At 44.4% G+C, this 12,972-nt stretch overlaps 1 protein-coding gene across 1 annotated transcript; it reads right to left on the minus strand.

Moving 5' to 3' along the window:
- Positions 1-505: 505 nt before the first annotated feature.
- On the minus strand, positions 506-10,578 carry EIF3K (eukaryotic translation initiation factor 3 subunit K). The gene is made up of 8 exons (XM_069943305.1): positions 10,471-10,578; positions 8,467-8,565; positions 7,029-7,149; positions 5,854-5,928; positions 5,673-5,739; positions 2,745-2,822; positions 1,725-1,850; positions 506-615 (listed from the first exon to the last, which is right to left on the minus strand). Exons 1-8 carry the CDS (start codon positions 10,527-10,529, stop codon positions 584-586), a joined length of 657 nt encoding a protein of 218 aa, XP_069799406.1. The 5' UTR covers positions 10,530-10,578; the 3' UTR covers positions 506-583.
- Between the last annotated feature and the right edge of the window lie 2,394 nt (positions 10,579-12,972).

Below are 12,972 nucleotides of genomic sequence, written 5' to 3' on the forward strand. Positions count from 1 at the left end.
CAGATTCACACTATGTAAAAATAACGGCCATTGTTAAGCCAACAACGGCTGTTATTTCACAAATAATGGCCGTCGTTTGCACAACTACAGCTGTCGTTTTTACATACTGTGAACCTAGCCTTAAGCTGCATTCTATAATTCATCTTTGAGAAAACCACCTCCATAAAACATAATTTTACGGTGCAAACTTGCAAGGTTAACTCAAACAGGTTTCACGGTATGTACTTCTATAGTAGGTAATAGTTTCTCCCTTCCAGGTGAGATTTATGTCTCAATATACATCATGATCCAGCCTGTTCTGCACGGTTAAATTATGAAGTAATGATAGTACTAATCTGAACTGAATGGTCCCACCAACAAGGTCTGACATGGTTCCTGATAGAATATGCACTGTTTGAGGGTCACTACCTGCTGGGTACTGTGTACACAATGTACTATTACACTAGCAATGCTAAGCCCTGTTATAGCTTCACCTTCCTGCTATAAAGAGGGAGACAAACATGGATTCACTCATCAGATTTATTCACCAGTTGTAACATTTGGTCTGTACATAAAATAAAATTTATTCTCTTCACTTAGAAAGTCACTGAGAAGATGCCATGATTCCAGAGACACCTGTGAAAGATAAGAGGAAAATATTACATTTATTTTTATGTACAAGCTTCCCAAATGATTCCAGCAATCTCTTTAAATTCAAAGCCGCACAGATGCAGATGTCTTATGTTGCTATTAGAGATGAGCGAACCTCAAGCATGCTCGAGACCATCCGAACCCAAACGTTCAGCATTTGATTAGCGGTGGCTGCTGAAGTTGGATAAAGCCCTAAGGCTATGTGGAAATCATGGATATAGTCATTGGCTGTATCCATGTTTTCCAGACAACATTAGAGCTTTATCCAACTTCAGCAGCCACCACTAATCAAATGCCGAACAATTAGGTTCGGATGGTCTCAAGCATGCTCGAGGTTCGCTCATCTCTAGTTGCTATGTATACGGTGAGGCCTCGTTCCCATAAATACACCATAGAAATATGCAATACAGCAGCTAATTCCATTAAAATCGTCCCATCTCAGTCTTGGGTCTCATACACACCATGCTGGGTTAAAAGGAGAAATCAGCCGAAAATTGCCCCCCAAAAGTTTTAAAATCCCCAATATACAATTATTACGGGAAATGCTTATAAAGTGCTTTTTTCCCTGCACTTACTACTGCATCAAGGTTTCACTTTCTGAATAACATTGTGATGTCATTTCCTGGATAACATGGTGATGTCACTTCCTGGATAAAATGGTGATGTCACGACCTTACTCCCAGAGCTGTGCGGGCTGTGGCTGCTGGAGAGGATGATGGCAGAGGGATGCTCAGTGTCCCTCCAGTGCCCTGTGTCCCTCAGTGTCCCTCTGCCATCATCCTCTCCAGCAGCCACAGCCCGCACAGCTCTGGGAGTCGGGTCGTGACATCACCATTTTATCCAGGAAGTGACATCACCATGTTATCCAGGAAATGACATCACAATGTTATTCAGAAAGTGAAACCTTGATGCAGTAGTAAGTGCAGGGAAGAAAGCACTTTATAAGCATTTCCCGTAATAAGTGTATATTGGTGATTTATTTAACTTTTGGGGGGGCAGTAAAATACTTTTCGCAGGACGAGTTTGTAGTGATTCGCATATCATCATAGATGCTTCTACTAAGACTGATAGGTCTCTGAGCATTAAAGACTTACTGTCAAAATCTATCTTCTCCACAATATTTTTGGGTTTGATATTCTCTTCCTGGTTGCAGATGAAGATCTTGCCATTTTCTGCTTCTGTCCAGCCATATTTGCTCATCCAGACTCTGAGTTGGGGTTCTGGGAAAGGGGAAGCAATGAAAAGGTAAAACGCTGTAAGCTGGGGAGCATAAAAAACAACCCCCAAAAATGAATAGTGTACACTGATAATGCATGACTATTGATTCTCTATGGGGCTGCTGAACATTGACAAGTGCTAAATTTGGCAATGTTCAGGAGCTTCACAGAGACAGAATGGAATGCTAAAATAGTCATGGCCCCTGTGAATAGCAGCATTTTCAGCACCCTGTGGGATCGCAGAGCGCTCAAGAGAACAGCTTCAGAATGCCCCGGAGACCTGACACGTTCATTGTTGCTATCTATTAGACTTGACAATTGTAAGATCACTGGGTGCACCTAACGTTGGAAGCTTCACTGATCAGATCAGCTCTGACAGTAACTTTATAAATGCATCAATGCATAAATGCATTTATACACCCACCCTCTTTGCCTTGGGGTTTTTTTATGAACTTTATGAAATAATGAAATTGGGAACACATTTTTAAAGGGGTATGCCAATTAAATAATTGCCTCCCCCTCTCTTTGTATTGATGAAAAAGATCAGTGGAAACGAGTCCATAGCCATAACACACAACAATGCTGAATTTCAGTAGGTACTTTTTTTTTTTTTTTTTAACTACTGGGTGATACATGCACTGCTATACACATTATGAACCTCCATGAATAAACCTTCCGTACATACGGTCCAATAACCACACAAGTATTAGTTCACTGGACCATCGCTCAACTCGGGTGCATTGCAGTGTAGACTGTAATTATACATAGGTAAATCATGCAGCGGATTCTTCAATCACAAAATGCAACGGGCCATTTGGACTTCAAGAATGTACAAGTTCTGAGGCATTTCTTTCCTATGTAATTCATACTGACTAATAGAAACTTTTTACTCCATACCTGACAAATCTCCGAGCATCTCAGCCAAAAGCCACCGATCGATGTGCTGGTAGGTGATCCCCACAACATGGCAGATAACTAAAGAAAACAAACGAAACAGTTTGCAAGTTGGCCAACATAACATTTTTATTTCTGTAACTAAAAGTAGAAAGACATCTCTTAAAAGGCTTATATAAACCCAGAAAAACATGGCTGCTTAGTTTCAGAAACCGCACCACCCTTGTCCTCAGTCTGGGTGCAGTATTGCAGTTTAGTTACATTGAAGTGAATGGAGCTGAATTGTAATACCAAACAGCCCGAGGACAGAGGTGGTGCTGTTTTTGCAAGCGAGCTGCTGTGTTTTTATTTCCTTATCCTGCATAACCCATTTGACTACTAGCATGCCTGAATAAAGGGTGCAGACAATGGAAATTAAGTCAGGATTTTGTTTTCTTTAACTAAAATGTATCCAAAATTCGTCTGTACTGACAATGCACTTTAAAGGGAAACTAACAGCAATAGAAGACTAACGTGCTGTTATGTTTCCAAAGGGCTGAAGACACAGAGAAGGAAGGCAGTTGTCTTAACTTCATCTTCAGCACAATTACTTAAGGCCCTATTCCACGGGAGATTATCGGCCGTATTTAGCTGATATCGGTCGATAATCGTCCCGAGGAATAGAAGGCAACGATCAGCAGACATCGTTCATGTCAGCTGATCGTTGCAGTGGTTTGTTTTTCAACATGTTGAAAAACAAGTGACTGATAACAGCAATCTGTGGCCATTGCTCTGTGGAATAGGAGCGGCGGCAGCAGACCGCCACTATCCTCTACATCAGTGCTTCTCAATTCCAGTCCTCAGGCCTTAACAGGTCATGTTTTGAGGATTGCCTCAGTATTTAACAGGTGATATAATTATAGTCAGGGCATCAGGTATTATATCACCTGCTGAATACTGAGGAAATCCTCAAAACATGACCTGTTGGTGAGGCCTTAGGACGGTAATTGAGAAACACTGCTCTACATGCTGACCAGACAATCTAGCGATCACCCGGGCTGCCCCTCCCGCCGCGTGTAATAGCACAGCAGCGAGCGGGGAATGAGGAGCAAACCAGCACTGACAGTGCTCGTTTGCTCCTCTTTGTTGGCCTGTAGAATAGGGCCTTAAGTTTTCCATTTTGTTCATTTGTAATTTATTCATATGTAATTTATCTGTATACCAGGTACCATTGGGGGCAGGAAGTGTATATGTGTATGTATATCTAGCACTTTAGCAGTAGGTCAGTAAACCGGCTTTGCACTGATACACAGAAAAATCTTCATATTGATCCATTTGCGCCCAAAACAGTAACTTTGTGTGCACATTACTAAGCACTTGCCATGTTTTCCCGCTTTCAAAAATTTTAAGTTTAAATTTAAAGTATGTGCACACTACGAATTCCGAGCAGAGAACATGTAATTTCTTTGTGCAGACAGTGGAATCTGCCTGAGCATAGAATGCAACCTATAGGACAGACAGAACTTCAAACGGGGGCACATGGTGGAATCAACTTGCAGTTCTCAGCTTGGAATCCGTAGTGTGCACATACCCTAACACAGTATGACCTGCGCTGTAAATGACTGCCGCTCTCTTACATCAATGCTCATTTCACAGCTACATAAAGGACAAGGCAACCCCAACACAGCATGAACTAGGTAGGACACACAGTGTCAGAGCCAGTCCTGCTGCCTTAACCTGGTACAACGCTGCCAGATGTGTCAGAACTGGGCTCCGACTGGGGGTAAGATACTCGGAAGGGGACACCGGGCTGGCTGAGAGGACTGGGGGAAAAGAGGCATTTGTCTAGACTGCACATACAATGTGAGTGGGGGTGTATAGAAGTCGTGGGGTTGTACACTGTGGTTTCAAACACCTTCTATCTATGTAATAGCCTATGTAATTTCTAACATTTTTAAACATTTCATTAACCAAAAATAAGTCTCTACTCCAGAAAAACAGCTTTATAGTCTTGGCCATTAAGTGTCTCATTTCTTTACAATCTGTTGTTCACTGCCTATTGTCAAAGTACATCTGTCTCTAGTAAGGGGCCTAATCCACGGAGCGATAATCGGCCAATTATCGCTCGGTGGAATAGAGAAAACGATCAGCTGATGATCGTGTCATCAGCTGATCGTTTATTTAGGCCCAAACCTAAAATCATCGGTCACCCACCGCGCATCGCTTCGTGGAATAGTGTTGCGCGGCAGGCGACCGACCATTTGAGAAGCACCATACATTACCTAGCAGGGCTTCTCCTCAGCAAATGAATGGTTTTCTCTAATCACACACAAAGCTCTGGGCAGCGGTCCATTGTGTAAATACCAGTTTATCTACTGGTGTATATGGACAGTGCTGCAGTGTAATCTATTATATACTATTACATCAAAGTGCAGGAAACAGTTAAACATAATCTGACATGTCACAGACATATCAATGGAAGTCATCACTGGGTGTCTATGCCCTGTGGCCCTACCTGAGGGCTGAAACAAAAAACTTGTATTTCTGAAAATAATGGAATCATGCATTCACTGCAATGAGATTATATGTATACTACAGACCTGCTGCTGTGACATTCGAAATCTCAGGGAAATGTGACAAGACATTTAAAAGGTGAATCTTCCTGTCAAATGTTATCATTCTGTCTGCCTGCAGGCACCACTAGGGGGCACTTACAAAAGAAGGGGTTATTTACAGCTTCCGCTGATTTCAGCTATCTATGGTAAACTCCCCCTAGTGGCACCTGCAGGTAGCCTGTAACTATGTGAAGAGCAGCAGGGGAATTGGAGCTTTGTATTAAAAACTAAGCCCCAAGTATTATAACGATTATTATTAAATGAGAGATTTATACTAATTTAGTAAAAAAAAAAAAAAAAAAAAAAAAAAAAAAAGGTAATTTTTTTTAATACTTACATTTTCTAACAGAATCCTCAAACCCTGCAATACCGTCAAGAAGATCGAGATTCTCGTCTAGTGCTTGCTGTGGAGATAGAGAAATCATTGTAGCAGCGATGATGCAGCAATTATTCGCATCACTTTGTTATAATCTACTGTCAGAAAGAGCACTCCGCATTCACAGGGAGAGGACACCTACCCAGAATGCCTGGAAGTGACAGGTTTCAAGCAAATCTCCCAAATACAGAATTTGTCTTATTGGACGTTCTTCTTGCTGTGAAGTCACATATTAAGGGAAAAAAAAACTGCAGACACATCTGACCAAATTAAACAAGAGTCCATTTCTGGGGTAGATATCACCCACAGCATAAACATATGGACCAGGTATCAATAGAAAAAAAATTACCAAAGGGCTGCTTTATGTCACACTCCAATCCTTTAGCCCTCGCACTAACTATAACAGTGCAACTTTTTTTCCAGAGTGTTCCTTGAACAACGTGCTATTTATATGTATTGTTTGCAATTTTTTTTTTTTTTGCACCAAAATAGGGCAGATTGGGAACGTGACATAAACAACTATTAGAACTTAGTAGCTATACATTTGTTACTTAAAATCATGAGACTAAGGGCAACTCAGACAGCCCACTCAGCCAGCCAAACACTGACTGACCGTGCCATGGCCAGTGATTCAGACAAGGCTCCTCCACTCCACAAAAAGGATATATGGGTGCAGGTATAGGGAGAAACAACTTTTTAAAATATAGAAACAACATGTTTCAAGACAAGTGTCTCTTTCTCAAGTGTCAGGTGACACTTGAAGGGGGAAAAAAAAAAAAAAGGACCGGTGCGGTCTCGGAACACATTGGGGGAGATTTCTCTAACTGGTGTAAAAGTAGAACTGGCTCAGTTGCCCCTAGCAACCAGATTCCACTCTTACTTTTCATTCCTCAGATTCCTTGAAAAATGAAAGGTGGAATCTGATTGGTTGCTAGGGGCAACTGAGCCAGCTCTTTTTCTGTATGGTCATAGATTGGCTAAGCGGGCTGTCACTGCTTAAACGAATCATCTTAGAAGCAGCAGCCTGAGTGTTTAGGGAGGGACCCAAAGATGCAAAATGAGGACCCTGGTGGAGCGTGGTAAGGTGAGAACAGGATGTTTATTACTGTCTATGCAGCTCCAGCACTATTAAAAAAAAGTTAAAAGGCTGGAGTAACAACAGAGAAGAACAACAGAGTTCTATCAACCAAAGTCAGTGAGTTGGGGACCACCCTGATGACTTGTACTAGCAGCATAACGGTTTCCCTTAAAGTTATTAAAATAATGTTGGTGCAGCTGTTCAACCAACTGAATGTAGATCACATAGTACAAGGATACATGAGTCTGGTCGATCATACACTTGCACAGTGTGAAGTCTGTGTGAGGGAGGTTGGTCAGCGCCTTGAGCAGAATCTGAGCTGTGACTGTGGTCTGGAAGAAAGCTGGATTGAACTGATAGCTGCAAAAAAGAAAACAGATAATCAGTAACTCAAGATCTGTGTGTCTGCGCGTGCGTGTGTGTGCGTGTGTCTGCGCGTGCGTGTGTGTGCGTGTGTCTGCGCGTGCGTGTGTGCGCGTGTGTGCGCGTGTCTGCGCGTGCGCGTGTCTGCGCGTGCGCGTGCGCGTGTCTGCGCGTGCGCGTGTGTGCGCGTGTCTGCGCGTGCGTGTGTGTGCGCGTGTCTGCGCGTGCGTGTGTGTGCGCGTGTCTGCGCGTGCGTGTGTGTGCGCGTGTCTGCGCGTGCGTGTGTGTGCGCGTGCGTGTGTGTGCGCGTGTCTGCGCGTGCGTGTGTGTGCGCGTGTCTGCGCGTGCGTGTGTGTGCGCGTGTGTGTGCGCGTGCGCGTGCCTGCGCCTGCGCGTGCCTGCGCGTGTGCGTGCCTGCGCGTGCGCGTGCCTGCGCGTGTCTGCGCGTGCGTGTGTCTGCGCGTGTGTGTGTGCCTGTGCGTGTGCCTGTGTGTTTAATTCTGCTGAAGTAGTCACCTCAAAACAATAAGGCATCCTGGACATTCACTGTTTTGCAGTTCCACTGGTCTAATTTTTTTATTCTGTTTCCTAAAGCTAAGTATTGCCTTTGGTAAACCATATACAGAGATTACATAGATCTTAGATCGGGTAAAATAAAATGAAACTTCCTGCTGCTGGCCTCTTCACCACAATACAGGTATCAGGTCTATGGTGAGCGAATCACGCTTTTTCCATTCACAATCTACAGGTACAGTGAACAGCATCTGTCCCTGTTGACTGTACCAGGAAAGTTCTTCCATATTAGACAAAGCTGCCCCACTGTACACTTTGCTGTTCCACTCTCAGGTCCGTATAAACTATCTCCTCTAAATGCAATCCAAAAACATATAAGTCAGTGATCCCCACCTGTGGCTATCCAGCTGACATCCGGTATCAGGGCATGCTGGACATTGTAGCTTTACAAAAGCTACAAACATCCAGAGCATATGGATAGAGCTTGAAGGGATATTATCTGTTTAGTAAGTTATTCTGGTATATCCCCCGTACAAATAAATGGAGTGCAGCACACTCATCCAATGCTCCAATCACTCTCTATAGGGTGTATGAACATTGCTAACCTCAGTGCACAGCAACATCCAGCAGTCCCATAGAGAATCATTGGAGAAGTGACCAGCACGCTTCGGGGTCTCAGTAGTTAGACACACTCAGCTTATCACTTGCCCCAAGGATGGGGGGGGGGGGGTCACCTTTAGAGATGAGGAGACCCCTTTAATAACCAGTAATTAGTTCCTGTGATATGTAGGAAGCACTTACAGTTTTAATACAGCTAGATTTGCTTCCAGGTCATAGGCATTCTCCTTAGCCTGTGTCTCCACGTAGCGTTCTAATGTGGACAAATTTTCGGGATTGTACCTGTAAGAAAAAGTATGTTAAAGTATCGTCATGTGATTTTGTTTTTTCTTTTTATTAGCATTTCTCTGAAGTACGGAGTCATCTAATATAAATTTTGTTTCTATTACACTCTTTTAAAGTGATATTGTCACCACTTACTCTATGTGCATTTCTCCGCGCCATTCACAAGCTTAGATTCTGCACATTCGATATATTCAGTATAAGGATAGGTTCACACGTATCGGATTCACAGCAGATTTCACACTGCGAGTTTGCAGTGAAATCCGCTGCGAATCCTGGTACTGTGGTCTTCAATGGGGTTACATACCCTCAGCGAGTATGTAACGCCGCCCCCTTTAACTGCCCACAGCATACGATACCTGCTTGATGCCCAGTTCCCGTCCTCAGATGCAGCCACGGCGTCAAGCAGGTAACGTATTCTGCTGGCAGCCGGGGGTTAAAGGGGCCAACGCTACATACTTGCAGCAGAATGATAATTACGCAGAGTATGTAACCCCATTGAAGATCACACTACCAGGATTCACAGCGGATTTTGCTAAAAACACGCAGCGTGAAATCCGCTACGTGTAAAGCTACCCTAAAATGTTTCTGTGTCCTCTTTCTGCTCTAAAATCGCTTTAGTTCACCGGTGGAGAGAGTCACCTAGGCGGGGCTTCACGGCGGCTGGGCGCTCTCCCCAGCCAGGAGATTGGGGGCCTAACTGCAGTGAATCGTCGCCCAGTTGACACTGTTAACCGTTAAGATTGAGAGTATAAGAGGTGACAGTATCACTAGCGCTACAAAAACATGGCCACTTTTTTTCAGAGACAACATGACTCTTGTCTCCAGCTCAGGTGCAGTTTGTAATTAAAGGGGTAGTGCGGCGCTAAACAATTATTCACTAAATAACACACATTACAAAGTTATACAACTTTGTAATGTATGTTATGTTAGTGAATCGCCCCCGTGTTTCCCCCCACCCACACCAGACCCAGAAGTGTAGTGTTCTATACATACCTGCCTCTAGCCGACCCCCGTCCGCCATCTTGTGCCATGATGTCATCTTCGGACCGTCCCTTATGCCGGCCGCCCTCTGTCGCGTGATTGGCTGAGCACAGTTATGCTCAACCAATCGCGGCAGAGGGCGGCCGGCACTAGGGACAGTCGGAGCGGTTCACCCGTCCGTCCGAAGATGACGTCATGGCACAAGATGGCAGACGGGGTCGGCTAGAGGCAGGTATGTATAGAGCACTACACTTCCGGGTCTGGTGTGGGGAAACACGGGGAAGGGGGCCATTCACTAACATAACATACATTACAAAGTTGTATTACTTTGTAATGTGTGTTATTTAGTGAATAATTGCTTAGCGCCGCACTACCCCTTTAAGCTCCATTCACTTCAATGGAACTGCCCAAGCTGGAGACAAGAGTGGGACTGTCTCTGGAAGAAAGTGGCCATGTTTTTGTAGCGCTGGATAACCCCTTTAAGGTCTCTGCTTGTGGTCAGTGAATGGGACCATTCTTGTGTCCATTCATGGCCTGTAATCTGCTCCAGCTGAATACATGACTGCTGAGCTCTCTACAATGTATCCAGTCTAGGCAATACTGTGAGCTAAGCAACCTGGCAGGGCATGCTGGGAGTTGTAGTCTGCAGCAGCTAGAGAGCCCCAGGCTAGGGAATACTACGAATACTCGTCACTGACAGCAAGCAGAGGAGAAATATAAGGTATTTAGTTCCATTTCTTACACGTGCTGCTCAGGCCAGCTGAAAGGGAGGCAGCAATGTCTATGCACAGTGTGTATGAGAGAACAGCCGGCATCACATGCTGAGCAGGCTCTACCCACAATCCTGCGCGATATCGCCAAACAATCAGCCATCCCCACAAAACCCCGCGTACACCCAGCCCCTCACAGCCCGCTCATCACCTGTCGATTCCCCGCAGTAATTTCCCCACATTTGCTCTCATCTGCTCAAACGAGGCCATGTTGCTTATAGAGAAGAGAGAAAGACCGGAAGCGGAAGCTAGCGCTCACTTCCGGTATCCGCCCGGCACTATTGGAATTGAAACTCTTCCGCCCTCAAGTTAATGACGTGAGTTACTAGGCAACGCGCCAGCATTGAGCATGCGCAGAATATCGATTTTGTTCTACTATAGCTGCTGGAGTAGTGTAACTCCAGAAGATGGAGGATAGGCAGGGGCCTGCTTCTCGTATATATGGTCGCTATAGGGACCCCCATAATATTGGCGTACGATACAGTATTAGCGTATTTATTACAGTAATGAACAGTGTTAGAGCCTTGTCACCACACTAGGAATCCGTCCGCGTTCAGGACTACATTCGCGGATGCAGCGGAAACTTCGGATTATTTTTAAAATTTCTTTAATTTTATCATTTGCTATGACTGTAAATGCCGGGAATTAAAAAAAATATATATATTATTTTTTTGCCTAAAATTGTTAGCATTTCTGCTTCATGAACCTCAAACAGTAGGGGGCGCTATACACAGCTTTGTGTTACTGAGTATCCGCATCATCTTTTTTTTTTTTTTTTTTAGGTTGATTTTAAAAATATTTCCGACACAGTTTACTACCTGCACATGAGCATAATCTGCAGAGAATATGAGCTGTTCATTTATATTGATATCCACATAAAGATACGCTTATAAGGGTACTATTACACGGAACGATAATCGGCGCCAATACAGCCGATTATCGTTACGTGTATTAAACACAACGATCAGCCAATGATCGTCATCAGCTGATCGTTAATATAGGTTCTGACCGATAATTGTCAGCCACCGACCGCGCAGCGCTATGTGTAATAGTGGTGCGCGGCTGACGATTTGCAAAAGAAATACATGACCTATCCATGGTCCAGGGCTCCTCCTCTTCTCCCCTGATCCTGCGCGCTGCAGCTCCAGAGCGGCCTGTCTTAGCTGACAGGCCGCTCAGCCAATCACAGGCCGGGACTACCGCGGCAGTGAGCAGCTGAGCGGCCTGTCAGCTAAGACAGGCCGCTCTGAAGCTGCAACGCGGGACGGGGAGAAGAGGAGGAGCCCTGGACCATGGATAGGTCATGTATATCAGTTTAGCAAGGACATTAGTAACAATGTCCATGCAGCCCTTGTTAAACGATTACATTGATTACATCACATCCGTGACAAACACGGATCTCATTAATGTCTATGGAAAATCCTTTCCGTGCATCCGTTCCGAGTAATAACGCCCTATTTTTTATATATGTTCCTCAAGTCGTTCCGATAACACTGATATGTAACATGTATAACTTTTATTTTATCTGATGGCTTTTAAAAAATTCTAACCATTGTTAACAAATATATTTTCCTTACAATCGCTCTATTCCCAGGCTTATAGCGCTTTTATTCTTTGGTCTATGGGGCTGATTGAGGTGTAATTTTCTGCGCCATGATGTGTTCTTTCTATCGGTACCTTGATTGCCCATATACAACTTTTTATAAAAATTTTTCTGGATTTGATGCGACCAAAAATGTGCAATTTTGCACTTTGGAATTTCTTTGAGCTGACGCTGTTTACGATGTGGGATCAGGAATGTGATAATTTAATAGTTCGGGCGATTACGCACGCGGCGATACCAAATATGTTTATTTATTTATAAAATGGGAAAAGGGGGGCGATTTGGACTTTATTAGGGGAGGGGATTTTTTATTAATAAAAAAACATTTTAACTTTTTTTTTTCTTCTTTGCATTAACTAGAAGTCCCCCTGGGGGACTTGTGTATATACACAGTAAAGATCCATTACATTGGTGATAGATTGCTTTGGCCTGCTGCAGGCTACAGCAATCTATTGCCGAGCCAGGATCAGCGTCATTGCCCGCCACAGAGCCCGTCCGACCCCCCGGTGCAGCCCCTGATACTTACCCTTTCTGGCAAGTCCCGCTCCTGGAGCCGGTCCCGGGACGAAGATATCAGCGCCCCAAGCCGTGCGTGCGCGCTGCAGAGATGAGCAAGATGCCCCTTAGAGAATGACGGCTCCACTCATTCTCGTCGGCATCGGACTCATCTCGGGTAATTTGCATACAGCGTGCACACGGCTTCGGGCGCTGATATCTTCGTCCCGGGACCAGCTCCAGGAGCAGGGCTCGCCGGTAAGGGTAAGTATACGGGGCTACATCGAGGCGTCGTGCGGGCTCTGTGCCCGTGTCCTCGGTGACCGGTTCCCTTTAAAGTGTCACTGTCGTTTAATTATTTTTTTTTTATTTTTTTTTCGTCAGAAATCAATAGTACAGGCGATTTTAAGAAACTTTGTAATTGGGTTTTAAAAAATGCATTTTTATTGTGAGAAATCACTTTGAAGAGTTAATTTACCGCTACATCACTGACCTATCTCCCCTGAAGTCAGCACTGACCTCTGAATAGCGGCTTTCACGTAGCTCCCGCTGTGT

Source organism: Dendropsophus ebraccatus, chromosome 10 (assembly GCF_027789765.1).
Source record: "Dendropsophus ebraccatus isolate aDenEbr1 chromosome 10, aDenEbr1.pat, whole genome shotgun sequence".
NCBI classification, from domain to species: domain Eukaryota; kingdom Metazoa; phylum Chordata; class Amphibia; order Anura; family Hylidae; genus Dendropsophus; species Dendropsophus ebraccatus.